We start from the raw sequence: 18,924 nt of genomic DNA, 5'->3' as shown, positions 1-18,924 counted from the left end.
CAGACAGTAAGAATTCTACACCTCGTAGTTCTTTTCTCTTTCCTGTTTAATTTGCTTGACTGCTTCTGGTCCAAGACTACATAATTTAACATGGTTGCATTTCTTTACTAGGCTGAAGAGGTCCACCATCAATCCATTCCTGTACAAATTGGAAAAGAGATAGAAAAAACAACACGCAAAAAAGTGTATGGCTTAATTTTATTTTTTATCCCTCCCAGCCCACGCTCCCCCAAGTTATGTGTGCATGCTAAAACAAGAATATTAACCACTGAACACATCGAATTACTGTTATAATTTTAGAAATATCTGCATTTGGCCCTGTCTAGGTTGTATATATCAAGTTCTTCAGGAGAATGTAGTGCAGCACATTACTGTCATTCCTAGCATTTATGTCTTAATTTTGGGACAATATTCTCTTTCCAATTTTATATCATATCTCTATGGAGAACACCAACTGACTTTAACAGATCTGTGTATGGAATAAATGATTGGAACTGTGTAGAGTTTCATGGTCTAGATATATGTTGGCCAGCCAGATGCCTAAAGCCCAAGTGACAGTAACTCTTCACTTGCCAGCTATTCACGTGTGTCAGACCCCCAAGCATTCAGAGCAGATTTGGAGGCAGAAGTCACTGAGGAATTCTCAAGGTTTAGAGGAACCGAAAAGGGTAAAGATAAGTGAAGATACAAAAATCTGGAGAAGTACTATGATTGCTCTGGTGACTGATCTTAAAAGAAGAGAGAAAAAAAGCAGCAAACACTAGTAACGTTTCTAAAAGCCAAGCCCACTAGCACCAAAGTTGAGAAATTTACCTCAATTCAGGGAGGCTGGTCAGGATGAGGGCAGAATCCCAGGAGACGGTAGCAGTGGGGATCTGGGGAGAAAGTGGGGAGGCTGGACAAATTCCTGCCCTCAGTGGCACTCAATGGAGATATCCCCTCAGTCCCACTCATCTGTGGTCTTCACCCCACTTCTGAGATCACTGAATTTGTGACTAGCCCTTCTGTTGCCTGGTCAGAAAGTAAAAATAGGTAGACAGCCTGGGCTAAAAATAAGGCAAACTCATGTGTGTGTTGGGCACAAATGTATATGTGTATGTATGTATCCCTCACAGAGAAATGGAAAAGAAAAAACTGGTCGTGGAATATGAACTCAAAGAGCTAAATGACTCCCTAAAGAAAGTTGAAACCAAAATTAACGCTGTAATGGAAGAAAAGGAGGACACAATAAAGGAAGTTGAAGGCAAACGAGCCTTGCTTGAAATTAAAGAACAAGAGTATAACCAGTTGGTCAAGCTACTGGAATTAACCAGAGAGAATGAAGCAACTTCACTAACTGAAAGGTTAGTTATATTAATGGGTTTCTGTCATCTAAATTTTCTTCAATTTGTATTTGAGGATTCAAAACATAATCTCAAACATTTATATTGATTCAATAAACATTTTTATAGAAGTTTACATTTTTACCATTAATAAAAATATATTATTAAATAAAGCATTTCAAAGTATTTCTCCATCCTTTATTCTTCACTGCCCTCAATTTCCTGTGCCCAAAAACTTAAGGACACAATCTATCGCACTTTTTTCAGTTTCTAAAACATGCCTCAGGGAAATTCTATCACTGGAGTGTGCTATAATGGAGGGACTTTTTTCCCTGAAAATTATTGTATTCTGAGGTAATCATGATTTTTTCCTAATGGGAGCAATTTTGTGGTATGAGTCTCTGGCAGAGTGTTATTTTCCATTTTTAAGCAAAATTTCAGGGAGACTAGAAACTTCTGCCTCTGCCAATTTGCTCTTCCATTTGGGGTTTTTTTTAATGGCTGTGACTCTGACAAGAACTCGCAAACAGAACTGCTTTGGGCATTACTTACAATTTGATTCTAGCATGAAAATAGTTCCTTATGCACCTGCTGAGCACACTGTCTTGAAAAACATGAAGGGCAGTTGATGACAAATCACTTTCATATTCTCTTTTTACCCGGAACAGAGGGATCTTGGATCTCAATTTACGAAACTGTCTCACTGACAAGCAAAACTACCATGATGAACTTTCCCGTAAGCAGAGAGAGAAAGAGCGAGATTTTCGAAATTTAAAAAAAATGGAGCTACTCTTGAAAGTGTCCTGGGATGCACTCACTCAAACACAAGCACTGCAACAAAGGCTTCTGTTAGAGGTGGGTGCTAAACACCACTATCGGGTTTGTAAGCTCTGCGACGTCTTTTTGTTTTTTGGGTTTTTTGGTTTGGTTGTTTTTTTTTTTTTTTCCTTTGGGCCGCGCTGGTGCGTCTTGTGGGATCTTAGTTCCCCAGCCAGAGACTGAACTCAGGCCCTTGGCAGTGAGAGCGTAGAGTCCTAACCACTGGACCGCCAGGGAATTCCCTCAGTACTGTCTTTTTTAAGCAAAAATATTTCAATAATTTGTTTTTGCTGTCAATAAAGAAAGAGGGAAAGGAAAAGAACAGAGAAAAGATAACTTTAAAATGGATCAAACCTGTTATAGAGGCTCTGTCTTATAGTATGTTTCAATCTTTTCGTTAGCCCAAGATTAGAGAAATGTCTTATTGGGATCAAGCAGCAGCCTGGCCAGGGGAGGCAGTTTGGCCATCCGGCTCTGGAAGAGCTAACGGGTTCATTACAGGGTAGGACCAAGTGGACCACTATGTTTGAAGTAGTTGAAAGAGTCAGATCCAGAATGGTGTCACTATAGACTACAATAGTCAGAAACAAGATCAGATCATGTAAATATAGATGGACAGTCAGCCTGTACCTCCAATTAGTCAAGGGCCAGCAGAACCCAATGTCTGGCTACCTGGATAATTTTGTGCAGTATCAGAGGTGTACTACAACCAGAGAATGCTCAGTATAGCTGTTACTTTCTTACTACCTCTGCACTCCCAAATGGAGGGGTTTTGGTCCTGTTGCCTCTGATTCCCTCCTCTCTCACGTGGCACTCCCTGTGCTAATCAACCGAGCAGTGCTAAAAGGCAGTGGATTGTTGAGAGGGCTGCATCCCTGTGCCCAGGCCTTAGTCAGTGCTTCCTTTGGTGAAAATGAGATCAATCTCTGAGATGAAGCAGCTGGGGGTACAGAAATCATACCTGTTTTCTTCAGGACTGTCATGGTCCCTGACCTTATGGAGGTTCATGACCTCAGACATGTAAACAGGAGTTTCCAGCTATAGTAGACACTTCTGATCCTAACCTATAAGCCTAATGCTCTTCTCCTTCTGGGAATATGGAAGGTTTATACTTCCTTGTACGCTCTGTCATTGAGCAGGGTCATATGATTGGTTCTGGCCAAGGGATTGTGGGCAGAAATGACACATGTTCCTTCCATCCTGGAGCAGTGTGAGACCCTCTAGCTCTTTCCCCCATCCCGTGGCCATTGTGGAAGTACAAGATGACATGGAAATGCTGTAAATGGAAGCATCCAGGAATGCTGAGCCAACTGTGGTCGTGGAGAATCACCTTGACTGGCCACAGGCTTTGTCAGAGCAAGAAATAAGCTTTCATGCTTTTGAGCCATGATAGTTGGGCTTGTTTCTTTAGCATAACCTAGCCTATCCTGATTGAAAGACCAAGATTTAGCAAAGTGTGAAAATAACTGGTTAGAGTTATGAGAAGTCTAAATAACTAGGTCTTGGTCTTGCTGTCAGATGGCACTCATGGACCTTTTTTCCTATCTCAATGGGGCAAAATGTGCTTTTCACAATTTTGCAAAACAAATAGAACAGTTATTTGTTATTATTAAATAAAACAACAGTATTTATGTTTCTCATCTACTTTTAATAGTTTTATTAAAATTCCTGCATGTAGATTGATTCTTTTATGACAATGAAATATTTTAAACTATAGAAATGCTTTTTTCCATAAAAGTTTATGTTGTCTGATATTAGTACAATCAACCATTACACTAGGTTTTTTTTTATTGTTGTTAGATTTTGCATGATTATTTCCTTATCCAACCATTTACTTTCATTCTCTCTTTGTCCTCATCTAGGTGTGTCTTTCATATGCAGGATATACTTTTTAATATCTAGTCTGAAAACTTATGCCTTTCAGTTCTTGTATTTAGTCCAAAAACATTTAAAGTAATTATGGATACACTTGGGCTTATGTCTACCGTATTACTATTGCTTTTTCTTTGTCCCATCTATTGTATGTCTCATTTTCTCTCCTATCTTTTCTTCTTTCGGGTTAATCAAAAAGATGAATTGTTCAATTTCCTATTGTTCTATTTTCCCCATTTTTGATATGCATTAGTTTTGCATTCTCTTTCCATCCCGAGTGGTTATCCTAAAGATGACACCATTCATCCTTAAATTAGAGTCCAGTAAAAATTCTTTCACTACTTCCTGGATAATGCTAGAACCTTTGAAGACTTTAACTCTATTTACCTTTGCAACTCTCATATGTTCACATATATTTTTTAAATCCAACTTTTCAAGTTATTCTTACTTGAAGTATTGGCTAACTACAAGCTATTCTATTTTAGCCCAAAGCCTTTCACATTAGGATGTTAAGTTGGAACTTTGGGTAAACACAGACCTTCTGGTACTCCACCTCAATCACGGTGAGATTTACAGTGATTAGCAGCTAAAACATTTCTTCTAAGACCTAGTGGAATCCTAGATGTGATGAGTAGGAAGCTCTTAGGAGCAGCAAATGTTGTTTTTATTGATAATACAATCCCTGTTTATTGACCAAATAACCATAAGTAAGATTTCTTTAAACAATAATAGGAAAAAAATTATCATTGCCTTTAGTAATCTATTGTGGTGATTCCAGTAGTAAATAAAGTCACTCTGTTAAATATTTGCTAATGCTGACTCAACAAAACATTACCCTTAAAAGTAAAAGATAAATAGAAGCAGTAAGATAATTTGCCACTTAGAGAAATACCTATTAGTGGTCTCAAAAGCAGTTATACACTGATAAAAGTCACAATATTGGTTCTAAAATATGACACACACTAAACAAAATTAAGTTGGTCTCTACCAGAAAATCTCAATTAAATAAAATAGAAGGGGTACATAAACATAATATAAAATGTAATTCTGCCATTTATACTTCCAGTTAAGATATGAAATATTGCAGTAGACCATGGTTCCTGTCATAGTAGCCAGAAAAAATGGATAAACTAAAAATCAGATATTTTAAAAAGACATATGAGAGTTGTGGGAAGTAAATTCTAAAACAGCATAAACACTTCATAGGTGAACAGAGACAGGTAGGCTTTTTCCTCCCTGAAGCATTTGCCAAGTCTAGGCATGGGCAGGTAAAAGATGGACCTCCCAAGAAATAACAAAGCTGGAGGCATAACCCTCCCAGACTTTAGACAATACTACAAAGCTACGGTAATCAAAACAACATGGCACTGACACAAAAATAGACATATAGATCAATGGAACAGAATAGAGAGCCCAGAAATAAACCCACACATCTTCAGTCAGTTAATCTTCAGCAAAGGAGGCAATAATATACAATGGAGAAAATACAGTCTCTTCAGCAAGTGGTGTTGGGAAAGCTGGACAGCCTCATGTAAATCAATTATATTAGAACACTGCCTGACACCATACACAAAAATAAACTCAAAATGACTTAAAGACTTAAATATAAGACATGAAACCATAAAAATTCTAGAAGAAAACATAGGCAGGGGCTTCCCTGGTGGAGCAGTGGTTTAGAATCCGCCTGCCAATGCAGGGGACACGGGTTCGAGTCCTAGTCCGGGAAGATCCCACGTGCCACAGAGCAACAGAGCCTGTGCGCCACGACTACTGAGCCTGTGCTCCAGAGCCAGCAAGCCACAACTGCTGAAGCCCGCGTGCCTAGAGCCTGTGCTCCGCAACAAGAGAAGCCACCACAATGAGAAGCCCGCGCATTGCAACAAAGAGTAGCCCCCGCTCACCACAACTAGAGAAAGCCCACGTGCAGCAACGAAGACCCAATGCAGCCAAAAATAAATACATAAATTACAAAAAAAAAGAAGAAAACATAGGCAAAACATTCTCTAACATAAATTCTCTTGGGTCAGTCTTGCAAGGCAATAGAAATAAAAGCATAAATAAACAAAGGGAATCTAATCAACCATATAAACTTTTGCAAAGCAAAGGAAAGCACAAACAAAACGAAAAGACAACCAATGGACTGGGAGAAAAGATTTGCAAATAATGCAACCGATAGAGATTAATTTCCAAAATATACAAGCAGCTCATACAGCTCAATATAAAAAAAAAAAGAAAACAAACAACCCAATTAAAAATGGGCAGAGACCTAAACAGACATTTCTCTAAAGAAGACATACGGGTGGCCCTCAGGCACATGAAAAGATGCTCAACATTGCTAATTATTAGAGAAATGCAAATCAGAACTATAATGAAGTATCACACCAGTCAGAGTGGCTATCATCAAAAAGTCTACAAATAATAAATGCTGGAGAAGGTGTGGAGAAAAGGGAACCCTCCTACACTGTTGGTGGGAATGTAAATTGGTACAAGCATTATGGACAACAGTGTGGAGGTTCCTTAAAAGACTAAAAATAGAGCTACCATATGATCCAGCAATCCCACTCCTGGGCATATATCCAGAAAAGATGAAAACTCTAATTTGAAAAGATATATCCACCCCAGTGTTCATAGCAGCACTTTTGCAATAGCCAAGACATGGAAGCAACCTAAGTGTCCCATCAACAGATGAATGGATAAAGAAGATGTTATATATATATATATATATATATATATATACACATACACACACATACACACACACACACAGAATATTAGCCATAAAAAAATGAAATCATGCCATTTGCAGCAACATGGATGGACCTAGAGATTATCATACTAAGTGAAGTAAATCAGACACAGAAAGACAAATATCATATGATATCACTTATATGTGGAATCTAAAAAAATGATACAAATGAACTTATTTACAAAAGGGAAATAGACTCACAGATATAGGAAAAAAATTATGGTTACCAAAGTGGAAAGGGGAGGAGGAGGGATAAATTAGGAGTATGGGATTAACAGATAAATACCCACATATATAAAATAGGTAAACAACAAGGATTTACTGTATAGCACAGGTAGCTATATTCAATATCTTGTAATAACCTATTATGGAAAAGAATCTGAACCTGTACACCTGAAACTAACACATTGTAAATCAACTATAGCTAATTTTTTTAAATAAAAAAATTAGAAACAACAATGTCCTACTGTATAGCACAGAGAACTATATTCAATATCCTATGATAAACCTTAATGGAAAAGAATATTAAAAAGGAATGTGTATATATATGTATAACTGAATCACTATGCCGTACAGCAGAAATTAACACATTGTATATCAACTATACTTCAATTTAAAAAATATTAAAACTGAAAAAAAATTTGATAATGAATATACAACCTTTAAAACCTTCCCAGGCAGACAGCAAGTGGACATGTTACCTCTTAGTAACAACAGTAGTGCTAACTACATGTGACACACAGCCACTGGGGATGTGGAAATAAATGCAGCCTATTTGAGAAGCTATAATTAGAAACAAGGAGACCTTCTGAACCCTGTTTTCTGCCTTCACTCAAAGGCTCACCTCAGTGGTGCTCACTGCCCAGTAAGTTCCAAGCATAGTAGAGGATACCTCACTGGCCAGAGGCCTCCCTCCATTGGTAAAAGGACCACCTCCACGATAAGAAACGTGAGGTTGTGGGGAGTAGGCAGTAGTGCTCAGTGTCTAAACTCAATTCTGGATTGAGAGGAGAATCTTGCTAATTTGCTCCCAACACAAAGCACACAGGAGTAAGCATTTAATGCAAAGTAGAAATGACCGACCATATCCTGAGCCCAGGACTCTGCTGCTCCCAGGAACACCAAACTGAAACACCAAACTGAAAAGCAAAGTCATTTTGGAAGAAATAATCCAGCCTCACTTGCTCTGGTCACTTACTTTGCTTTGATGAATGCTCTAGGGTCTCTCTCCTTGTGCTGGCTTCTCAGCTCAGAATAGCTGGGGTTCTGGCATTCCTCTCAAGGCAACTGATTTGTACAACATTTTGGAAAGTTTGAGTGTTCATAAAATAAAACTAAATAATGGCCTAGTGCCTACTTCAAAAAAGAAAAAGAGAGTTGAAGATAATGGTTTAAATGACTAAAAAAAATGTTCACTGCAAGATTATTTTTTTGGTCAATGAATGTAGACTGGAAAGTGTATTCAGGTAAAACTGATAAAAGAAAAATCAGATGGAAGAGAAAAGAATGACCAATGACTAGAAGAGGCAATTTTTCACGGAGTATAAAGAACCAAGGGTGAGTGCATATGTTTAAGAGTCTGAACTACTTGGGGTAACTCTAACTGTTCAGGGAACACAACAGGGGCCGATATATCCCACACCAAATGGATAAATAATCCCTACTCCTCAAACTCTCACTTAAGAGGTAACATACACAGTCTACCAAAGCAATAGAAATAAAAGCAAAGATAAAAAAATATGGGACCTAATCTAACTTCCAAGGTTTTGCACAGCAAAGGAAACCATAAACAAAACGAAAAGACAACCTATGAAAGGGGAGAAAATATTTGCAAATGATGTAACCAACAAGGGATTAATTTCCAAAATATACAAACAGCTCATACAACTCAACAACAAAAACAAACAACCCAATCCAAAAATAGGCAGAAGAACTAAATAGACATTTCTGTTAAGAATACATCCAGATGGGGGCTTCCCTGGTGGCGCAGTCGGGGAGGAATTGGGAATTTGGGATTAGCAGATGCAAACTATTATATATAGAATGGATAAACAACAAGGTCCTACTGTATATTACAGAGAACTATATTCAATATCCTGTGATAAACCATAGTGGAAAAGAATATTCAAAAAAAGAATGTATATATATGTATAACTGAACCACTTTACTGTACAGCAGAAATTAACACAACATTGTAAATCAACTATACTTCAATAAAAAAATGAAATATATCCAAAATAGATAAATAAATGAGATGTGTGAAAAGTGTAAAAAAAATAAAATAAAATAAAAGCAACACGCATATACATCCTAAACTGAACTCTGAAGTCTGTAATTATAATTTCCTCTCTGTTTGGTCCATCACTTTGCCAATAGTTTGTCCTTCTTATGGTTTTTTCCTTCAAAGAAATGCAAATAAGATTCTTGGCTTTTAATCAAGAGAAGCCTTAAGTGCTCTACCATCTAATTACTAAAGTAGAGTGGGCTCTGTTTGTTTCTGTATGTTGAAATACAGTTGGTCATGCAGTACCAAGAAATATATATGATTTTTATTGGGCTTTAAAAAAAAAAAAGAGAATATGGGCCTGCCATAGGGAGAGAGACTTTGCTGGGGTTAGGCAAAACAATGACAAATTGGAATATGGAGGATTCCTTAATCGAAGACATCACACTCTCAGGAAATCATACTATACATTACAGTACACCTCTGCATTTAATCATGGCTCCTGTTGACTTCCATTTGGCACTGAAGAGAAATAAAACCCCATATCTACACTTTAATACAGTCCCCTCAGTGACTAGAGGTTTTGCTCTGACATTCACCGTCATGTTTTAAGGGTTGGAATAGTATGACTCTGCAAGGTTATTCTCTTTCTAAACACAAAACCATGCCCAAGATTGTGACGACAACAACAAAATCCTATAACCAAGTAAATATGTCACTTTCTGTACGTACATGTCAAGCAGTATACCATGCAGGTCATCAATCCCAAGGGAGCAGAACGCCATGCACCACTTACCAGTCCTGGGGAGGAGGCCCGTTGCATCTTGGTATTGGAGTCACCAAGGGAAACACAATAGTCAAGCACTGGACGGAACAACACTTTACCTACATAAAGAAGAGACAGAGGAAGATCAGCTTCAATAGTGGGCATTGGTCCCCCGTGGCCAGCAGTCTCTCCTGACAGCTAGCTCAGGGCGATTGGCCTATGTTCACAACTGTCTTACCACAGCGAAAGGAACATTGACCACCACCCCCTACCTTGTGGAGTCTGAAATACTGAAAACTGGGGGTGTGCCTGAGGGCCATTGACATACAGGCTTAAGCAGAACAAAGGAGTTCTCAATGTGCCTGAAACAGGGAAAGATACTCCCACACAAGGTGATAAACCCAGCACAGGCTGTGTGGACTCTCTATCGCTTTGTAAAGAAGTGTTCTAGGCCCAAAGCCCACTCTTATGTGGCCAAGTGGGGGTGGAAAGACTGCATGCAGGAGACTGCCTTTCCCAACAGCACTTTTCCTTTATTTGTAGTTTTCTAGAAGTTTCATTTTTCTCTCCTCTGATTTAGAAGTGATTCTGCATCTCTCTCTTAATGACTCCCTTCCAGTGTTAAAGACAATTGTGACAACAGAACTATACGGAGGAGAGCATCAGCTTCAAGTCAGACAGAGTCAGGTTTAAATCCTAGATCCATGGAACAGCTTCTGATGTTAGGCATTTCTAACCTTTGAACTGGGATTATTGCAAGGAATAAAAGTGATTACACAGGTGAAGGTGTGTGGTACTAAGAATATGATACCAATAACTAAATGTTGCTTTCCTTCCTGTATACATATAAACTTTTTCCAAAGGCTCAAGAAAATTTTATAATCAGGATAAGACTTTGAATATGGCTATTTCATTCCAATGGAGAGGATGGCACCTGCAGGCCCTGTTGACAACGCTCAGAAATGCCTCTTAGTATCCTCTCTGCATCATCTGAATGACTTCCACTACCCATCAGCTGTTCTCCCTAGGTTCTGTTCCTTTCATGTCCAATCTATCCTCCATTTTGCTACTAAATTAATATTTTTAAATGATACTTTCATGTGTCACCTGACCAAGACATTCAATGTTCTTTATTTTACATAATCATAGAATGAAAGAACTGAGAGGAATCATAAAGATCATATGGTCCAAGGAAGGCAAGTGCCAGTTCTGTTCAGCTGGTGATAGCTCCTTGTAGTGACCATGTTGCAAAGGATTCTGAGACTCAGCAGTCTTATCAGCTCTGCAGTTGATTAGTGATGTCTGCCTCAGGTATAGAAAGATAGATGACAGCACATACACCATATATTTCCTAGTCTTAATCAAGTCGTATTCCTTTAGCTGATTCTTGTGATATATCTTCATAGTCTAAGTAATATACTAATAATGCTACTCCTTGATTTTTCAGTTTTAGACCTGATTATTTTTACTTCTCACTATAAAAGGTGAGGATTAAGCTTTCTTTATACCCCTGTTCAACACACACATTTCTTGTCCCTCCACACAATAAATAGCCTCATGACATAATTTTAACAATTTTGAAATTTCATATTTACATTATTATGAATAAAGGTTATTCACACCTGAGTCATATTAGATAATTACTTACAAAATTTTGTGTTCCCCCAAATTTATAAACATTCTGTTTTTTTATTTGTAGTTTTCTGTATACTTATAATTAGTTTGACACCAAACTGTCCTCTAATTGTATAAATTTTCTCTCAGCATGTTAAAACATATTTGGTAGTCTATTCATTTAACCTTCTTGAAGAAATCACTTGAGACTTTTCGGTAACCTCCAGCCAAAGTCCAGTAGGAACATATCCGTGGTTGAATGAGTTGAGTTTATTACTCATTGCAGCAAGGGAAAACACTCACCAGGGGGAACAGTAGAGTATCTCAGTACAGGGTATTAGAAGGGCCTTACAGGATTTGGGCTTGTGTTATATGTTTTGGGGGATGGTTTAAGAAAATGGGACTCTGCCCTAGATTTGAATATTGTCAGAAAGTGAGGTTAATTCTATGATTGAGTATCTTAATAAATCTTAAGATAGAAAGAGAAAAGACTAGATTAAAGCTAAAGCTGTAGTTGGTAAGGAAGACTGTGAGATGGGAATACGTGATATTTTGTGGCTTGGAAAATGTTCATGCTTTTGTCTGTGACCAAAGACAAATACAGAGTGGTCTTGGTTTTTTCTATGATCATAGAATCGTCTTGTCTGATGGTGATTTTCTGTGAAATTGTTTGTGTTCAGTAGGAGACCACCAAGGCCCAGCTGTGAGTGCCAACTCCCAGATCTCAGAAGCTGCTTTTCCCTTCTCAGCCTTCTGATCTGTAACAAACTGGTCTCACTTCTCTACATGTACACTCCCCAGCTTAGGAGCCTTACTCCATCATCTTGGTGACTCCTTTTACCTCTCTCCTATGTTGGATCCCCTATTTCATGTGTCTCTCCTATTTCTCTTTCGGCTTATTCTCTTTTTGTGGGAGGAGCAGGTCTTCCAGTAGCTTCCTAAGAAAGGTGAATGGAAAGTAGTTTGTTAAGACCTGTGTGTCAGAAAGTGCATGTCAGAACATATTTTATCCTCACTCTAGTTCATAGATAATTAATACTTTAAGTGGATATGACATTTTAATTGGAAATTATTTTTCCTCATAATGAAGGCATTGATCAATTGTCTTTTATCGTCTAAAGTCACTACTAAGAAACTTGGTGTCAATTCTGATACTTGATCCTTTGTTTGAAACCAGTTGTTTTTTTTTTTTTTTCCATGCTGGAAACTTGTAGGATTTTTTACTTGCCTCTAAAATTTTTAAATTTCACAATGAAGTTCCCACTTGTGGGGCTTCTACTTTTAGCCATCGTGCTGGACACTTAGTGGGCTCTCTGTATATGGAAACTCATGTCTTTCAATTCTGAGACTTTGTCTTAAATAATTTCTCCAATTTTGTCCACTTTTATTTTATTGTTCTCTTTCTGGGACCCCTATTACCCAGATGTTGGACCTTCTAAAAGAGTCTTTTTTAACATTCTTGTCATTTTTTTTCTCTTGTTTTTCATTCTTTTGTTTTTTGGACTTGTTACAAGGGAGATTTCCTCAACTTTTTCTTCCAGTCATTCTACTTATTCTTACATTCTGCTATCATATTTTAAATTTCCATGATCTCTTTTTCGCCTGTTTATTTCTTATAGTATCCTTATTCTTACTTCATATCTTCTCTTATCTCACTGCGAATGTTAATGATAGTTTTTTATTTTTTTCTTCTTTCTGCAAATTACAACTTTCTTCAGATTACATCTTCCTGGTTTTTTGTTTGTTTTGGTGTCCTTGTTTGTTCTTTTCTCTTTCTTACTAGAAACTTTTTTCAAATATCTGGTAATCCTTATCTATCTGCTTATATTTAAGAGTGGGATACTGTAAAGCTAACTGGATGCTGTTTCTGATGATGAGGTTTGCCACTATAGACTGATCTGACTGGACACAAATATATCAGGAATGGCTCTTCACCAAAGAGGAAACTGTGGTAGAATGCTCACAAGTTGTTCATATTTTAATAAAGAAATGCTATTTATATTAGGATACTTCTAGCTATTAAGCTCATAAAATAACACTCATATAATGTAGAACTAACAGAAATGAAAATATATTAAAATTCTTTTCCTTCAGTGCTTTCAAGAAAAGTCTATGTTTTTGTCCTAGTTCAGTTTCAGGGACAGACTAACTTCCTCTTTGAACTTATGACTTATAATTAGCCCAGCCACAGTCCTACGCTGGCTGGCAGTACTTGAAAACAGTGGGTCAGGCCAGTCACTCCCAGCCTGAATGAACATTTCAAACTTGCATGCAATCCGAAAACAAAAAGATAAAAAAAGATAAGCACGAAGGGCTCAGCCTATTCTTCAAAATTTGTTTCCCCCTAGGGACAGTTGTTTGATTCTCTTAGGCCTTTGACTGTAGAGACTCTCCCAGAATTCTGAGCCACAAACCTCATGAAAATTTCAAATATTTTAGAAAAACATCAGAGCCTTAAAGAAAGGTTCATTGATATAAAATAATTGGGATGTTTACAACAGAATATGTCTAATTTCTTAGCTTTATGAAAGTTACTGATGTTTATTCATATATTAAAAATGTCAGGAAGAACAGACACCAATCTATTAATGCTGCCTCCTGGTAACATCTGAAGTAGAGGTGGGGAGCAGAAGATGTTTAATTTCTTACTTTACTTACTGTTTATTTATTTTTGGTTACAATGAACACATATTAATTTTTTTTAAGTATGAAATGCTACTCTATAAAAATCAAAACAAAGAACTAAAATAAATAAGCTTACAAAACCTGATACATGCAGTTTGGGGCTCAAAAACAATGGTAAATTACTTTACCTCAATATTAGAACATAATTAGAACTTTTTTTTTTTTTTTTTTTTGCTGTACGCGGGCCTCTCACCGTTGTGGCCTCTCCCGTTGCGGAGCACAGGCTCCGGACATGGCTCACGGGCCCAGCCGCTCCGCGGCATGTGGGATCCTCCCGGACCGGGGCACGAACCCATGTCCCCTGCATTGGCAGGCGGACTCTCAACCACTGCGCCACCAGGGAAGCCCCAGAACTTTTATACTTGATCAGTTTTTTCCCTTTCCCATTAACGGAAGCTTCAGTCTAACTCCAGCCCATTTTCCAGATTACCTTAGAAAGATTTCCTTTCAAAAGGTATATCAATTAGGTTTACAACGTGGCGGCAAGAAGTAACAAACTCAATTACAGTAGCTGAAGTAAATAGAGGGTTGTTTTATTCACATAATAAAAAATCCAGAGATAGGCATACACCAGGTAGTTTCACATAATGAAAAGTCCAGGACCCTCTTAGCTTTTTCTTCTGTCATCTTTAACATGTATATTTTTTTTCTCCAAGGTCACAAAATGGCCATTCTGCCTTTGGGCATAAAATCACACAGAAGTGGGGAAGGGCAGAGAGCAAGATGCATATGGCAGATGACTTGGAGGACTCTGTCTTTTTAACAGGAAAACAGTCACTTTCCCAGGAGCCCTATCCAGGAGATTTCCACTTACATTTTATTGGCCTGTCCTGGCTCATCTCGTCACCCCCAAGTGCAAAGGAGTCTGAAGATTTTTTGATACATTGCAGCTCTGAACAAACTTGGGGTTCTGTTAGTAAGGTCAGTGTGGAGCGTAGATATTGGCTAGGCAGCCAGCAGGCTCTCTGCTACCAATGGCTTACCTTGTTACCTCTTCCACAAACCAAGCATACTTAATTCCTTCCTGAAACTAGAGGGGTGGGTTTGTGGAGAGTTGAGAAATGTGTCAGAGAAGCAGACACAGTTAGCCAGAGTTCAAAAATTAGTATCATTCACTGCAGTATTGTTTGTAATTTGAAACACTGGAAAAAACCTGAATGTCTGAGACCTGAATCCAGGAAAATTTGTCAGGAGCCTTTAGTTGACAGAGTAGTTGATGAGTGTGCTCTCATCATATCTTCTGTAGAAAGCTTATAAGCTCCTCTAGTCCCCATTAGTATACATGTATAGATTTGCCTACACTTGGGAGCAAAATCATTTGGAGTAGCCCACTCCTGGACACCAATGGCAGAGAAATAGTCAGACACCAAGATGCTTGCTGGACTCCAATCTGTCCAGGAAGAATTAACTCTACTTTCCAGAAGGAGAAATCAAAGTCTTCCTCGCTGGCTTCTTAACTTTTCCATGAAATCTTTCCTGATTATTCAATTCTACGTTGAGCTCTCCATTTTCTGACCTGCTGTAGCAATTATCTGCTCATCAGAATCACAAGTTCTATATATTGTTACATGGATTTCACAAGACCATGTCTCATCTTCCTAAGTCCAGTGCATGCTTCTCAGCAGCTAGCTCTCCATGCTAGGAGAGGCCATGTAAAGCAGGATGTCGTTGGGCATCTGTGGGTACAAAAGATGCTACTGCCAATGCACAGGTTCCTGATTGTGGGACATCCAAAACACACTTCAGCTACTTTAAAAGAGTAGCGTAAACTTCAGAGGGATCCTGTTTAGTGACCCTCAAATCACTAAAGAGTATGATCTGCCTTTCCTGGGACAAATTTTAGTCAATATTCAATCCTGGTGCCTAGAAGTGTGTGCTGTCACAGTAGGAAATGAACCACATCAGATTGCTTTTGGTGTGAAGATCCAACTCTAAGTCTGCTCTGAGTCAAGTATGCACTCAGCACCCCAAGATAACCCTTCCTGTAACCCTGGATGGTACTCCTTCCCCATCAGTTGCTGCGTGTCCTCTTCTCTCTGCTCTCTTCTCCATCATAAAGAATCTGATAAGCTCATTCCTAATAAGACAGCAAAGACTGATAGAATAAGATGTTGCCCTCTCTTCAAAGTACTTCAACAGAGGACAAAAGCACAAGCCAGTACAACTGAAATACAATGGTGGAGTTTCGAGTATCAACAAAAAAGTTAAGAGGTTTTTCTTTTGTGTAAGAACTTTCCAGGTACTCAAACTACTACATAAGAGTAGCCAACTATTCTGTTATTAATAGTTCCAACTATTCTGTTAATAGTTCCTATTAATAGTTCCTAATTTGAAATCTATAGTGTTTCATAAATGAATTCAGATTTTATAAGTGTAATAAATATCATTTGAATATGCATGTTTCCAAAGAGCTGAGTCATGAGTTAGAGAGGCAGTAAAATACAGTGTTAGGACCATGGGATCTAACTGCCTGGGTTCGCACATACGTCACTGAGGCAAGGTGCTTAAATGTCTTTGTTCCTCATTCTCATCTGCACAATTGGAGATAATATAACCTACCTCATGGGGTTATGTGAGGATTAAATAAGACCATATATATAAGCACTTAGAACTTTGCCTAACACATAGTCGTACTCTATAAATGTTAGCAACTGTTACTAGTAAGAGTTTTTATTTCCAAATGAATGAGAAATAGAATATTTGCAGCTGGTGAATTATAGATTTTTGACAAGTCTTCATATTTTAGTTTACCGTGACTTTATAAAGAATATTCAGCATAATAGGCAATTCCTTTAAGAGTAAGAATCATAACTTCCCTACCATTTGCAAAAGGTCGTGACAGGGTTGACTACATGACACTGAAGATTTCTTTCAATAGGTATAAATACCTATTTTCAACTCTGATTTCCAGATTGAAGCTATCCCTAAAGATGATTCTACATTAACTGAGAGAAGGCGAGAGCTCCATAAGGAAGTTGAAGTGGCTAAGAGGAATTTGACCCAGCAGGTTAGTATCAACTTTCACGTAAGCTTCTATCTAAGAATGATTAAAGCAAACTTGTGTTTTTAACTGTGTTCCATGAAACCTCATTAATAGGAGAGTCATCAAAGAGAATATGATCCTACTTAATGTGGGTCTGTTTCTTTATCTCAAAGTCCACGCCAAACCCATATTAAAATTTGGAGGAAAAAAAAAAAAGAATGTGTTTTAACCAGCAAAAATTATACAGATTCATGAGATTTTAAAGTAAAAAGCCTACTGGTTAAAAATGAACAATAAATGTTTTATTTCAGTCACGTCTAATTTCAAATTTTGCTTATTCAAGCCACTGTCAAAGTGTTTTAAAACATGCTTTTAAAAAATAAATAAACAAAAAAACCCATGCTTTTATTTCTCTTCAAAAAATTACTTGAAAATACAGTCTGAATAAGAAAAAGTTCTGCGTTAAACATGTTATCATGTTTGCACATTTTTTTAATGAGATAAAGAAAGTACTTGGTGCTAAGGCAGCAGAGTTACTTTTTGTGTTTTAACAAAATAATCTCTACATAGAAAATTTAAAAAGTAGTCTGAGTTACTGGCCTTAGTGTATTCTTTCAAATAATGCATTATAATATTTGTGTTTTTTCAAAAGAAAATCCTATCAGAAGCTGAGTCTAAGTTACTAGAACAGCAACTTGCTGAAGAAAACAAGCTTTTAAAGGAGCAAGAAAACATGCGAGAGCTGGTATTCAACCTTGTCCGTATGACTCAAATCAAAATTGACGAGAAAGAGCAAAAATCCAAGGATTTCCTGAAAGCTCAGGTAACTGCATTTTTGTAACCATCCACTAATTACCACAGGAGTCCAGGGTAGCCTCCTTTTAATACAATGTTCATCAGAAAACTATGATTTTAAGTCTCCTTCAAGTTCAGTGACTATACAGCTTCCCTAAACAAAACCCAATCATGCACTGAAAAATATTCCAAGGATTCAACAGGCAACAACTAACAATCTAGAGGGGAAAAGAACTAGGTCAATGACAACAAGCAGAGGATTTGAACAGATGACAATTTCAGTAAGAATAAGGTGGATGCCTTCAGGGAACACAGCTGACAGGCGCACAGGCGCAGGTGTCTGTGATTCACCACCATCTCATAGTCCATTGTGATTTGCCCAGAACAACTCAGAAGCCACAGCATTAGACCACTCTCCTTCCCAAGTTCATCAAGCCAGCGTCATTTAAACCAATCCTAGGACAATTACGCTTAGTAACTGCTTCACCCCATGACTTTCCTGGGCTCCTGACAAAGTACCAGAGCTGACCCAGTGCAACATCCCCAAACAAAACCAACAAGGAAACCAATAGCAAAAACAACCCTCCTATCATGCTAGCTAAAACTCTAATATTAGAATCATTTATTCCACATAAGGATTGTGTCCAGAAGTCCCCTGTTAAAAATGAATACGATATGACATGTTACTAAAATAGAATACCTGAATTTACCATGTGACCCAGACGTTGGTTCTTTCTGACTGCAGCTTTGTCTAATTCTGAGCAAGCATTCACACAGGGTAGCATTTCTTCTTGTTTTCCAGAAAGAACTCACACATCAAAGCATTCGTGAGCCATGAGGTTAAATACAGATGAGAGAAAACTGGGGTGAAGATCTACATCACACAACCCACAGCAAAGTATTCAAATTGCCCTTTAACTGTTTATTTCCCACCCACCCACCCAAAACATTTGACAGAGAGAAACTAAAAGAAGTTTAGCATGGCTGGGGCATGGGAAAATGGGGAAAAGGGTGTCAAACAGTGAGACCAGAGAGCAGGAAAGGTCAGGTGGTGAAGGTCACTTAATCCCTATTGAGCAGTTTGGACCCTGGCCCCAG

At 37.9% G+C, this 18,924-nt stretch overlaps 2 protein-coding genes across 13 annotated transcripts in view; one reads left to right on the top strand and one right to left on the bottom strand.

Annotated features, from left to right (window-relative positions):
- GSAP (gamma-secretase activating protein) overlaps positions 1–18,924 on the bottom strand; it is a 234,015-nt gene that overhangs the window by 106,420 nt on the left and 108,671 nt on the right. For 7 of the 12 annotated variants that reach the window (XR_009542040.1, XR_009542039.1, XR_009542035.1 and 4 more), the window contains one exon: positions 9,780–9,868. The gene's annotated coding sequence lies outside the window, so the exon portion shown is untranslated. Of the gene's footprint in view, positions 1–903; positions 1,012–9,779; positions 9,869–12,204; positions 12,302–18,924 lie in introns of those variants that run through there. The other 5 variants (XR_009542043.1, XR_009542032.1, XR_009542041.1 and 2 more) reach the window with 2 other exon arrangements.
- The window catches only part of CCDC146 (coiled-coil domain containing 146), a 107,723-nt gene that overhangs the window by 73,894 nt on the left and 14,905 nt on the right, over positions 1–18,924 (top strand). Inside the window, exons 6-10 of the mRNA XM_060157226.1 lie at positions 112–185; positions 1,116–1,343; positions 1,991–2,177; positions 16,960–17,055; positions 17,684–17,854. Of these exons, the coding sequence (XP_060013209.1) occupies positions 112–185; positions 1,116–1,343; positions 1,991–2,177; positions 16,960–17,055; positions 17,684–17,854 (756 nt within the window). The remainder of the gene's footprint in view (positions 1–111; positions 186–1,115; positions 1,344–1,990; positions 2,178–16,959; positions 17,056–17,683; positions 17,855–18,924) is intronic.

The sequence above is a fragment of the Lagenorhynchus albirostris genome, chromosome 8 (assembly GCF_949774975.1).
Source record: "Lagenorhynchus albirostris chromosome 8, mLagAlb1.1, whole genome shotgun sequence".
Taxonomy (NCBI): Eukaryota; Metazoa; Chordata; class Mammalia; order Artiodactyla; family Delphinidae; genus Lagenorhynchus; species Lagenorhynchus albirostris.
The sequence above is the reverse complement of the archived record's forward strand: the minus strand, read 5'-3'. Positions and strand labels throughout refer to the sequence as shown.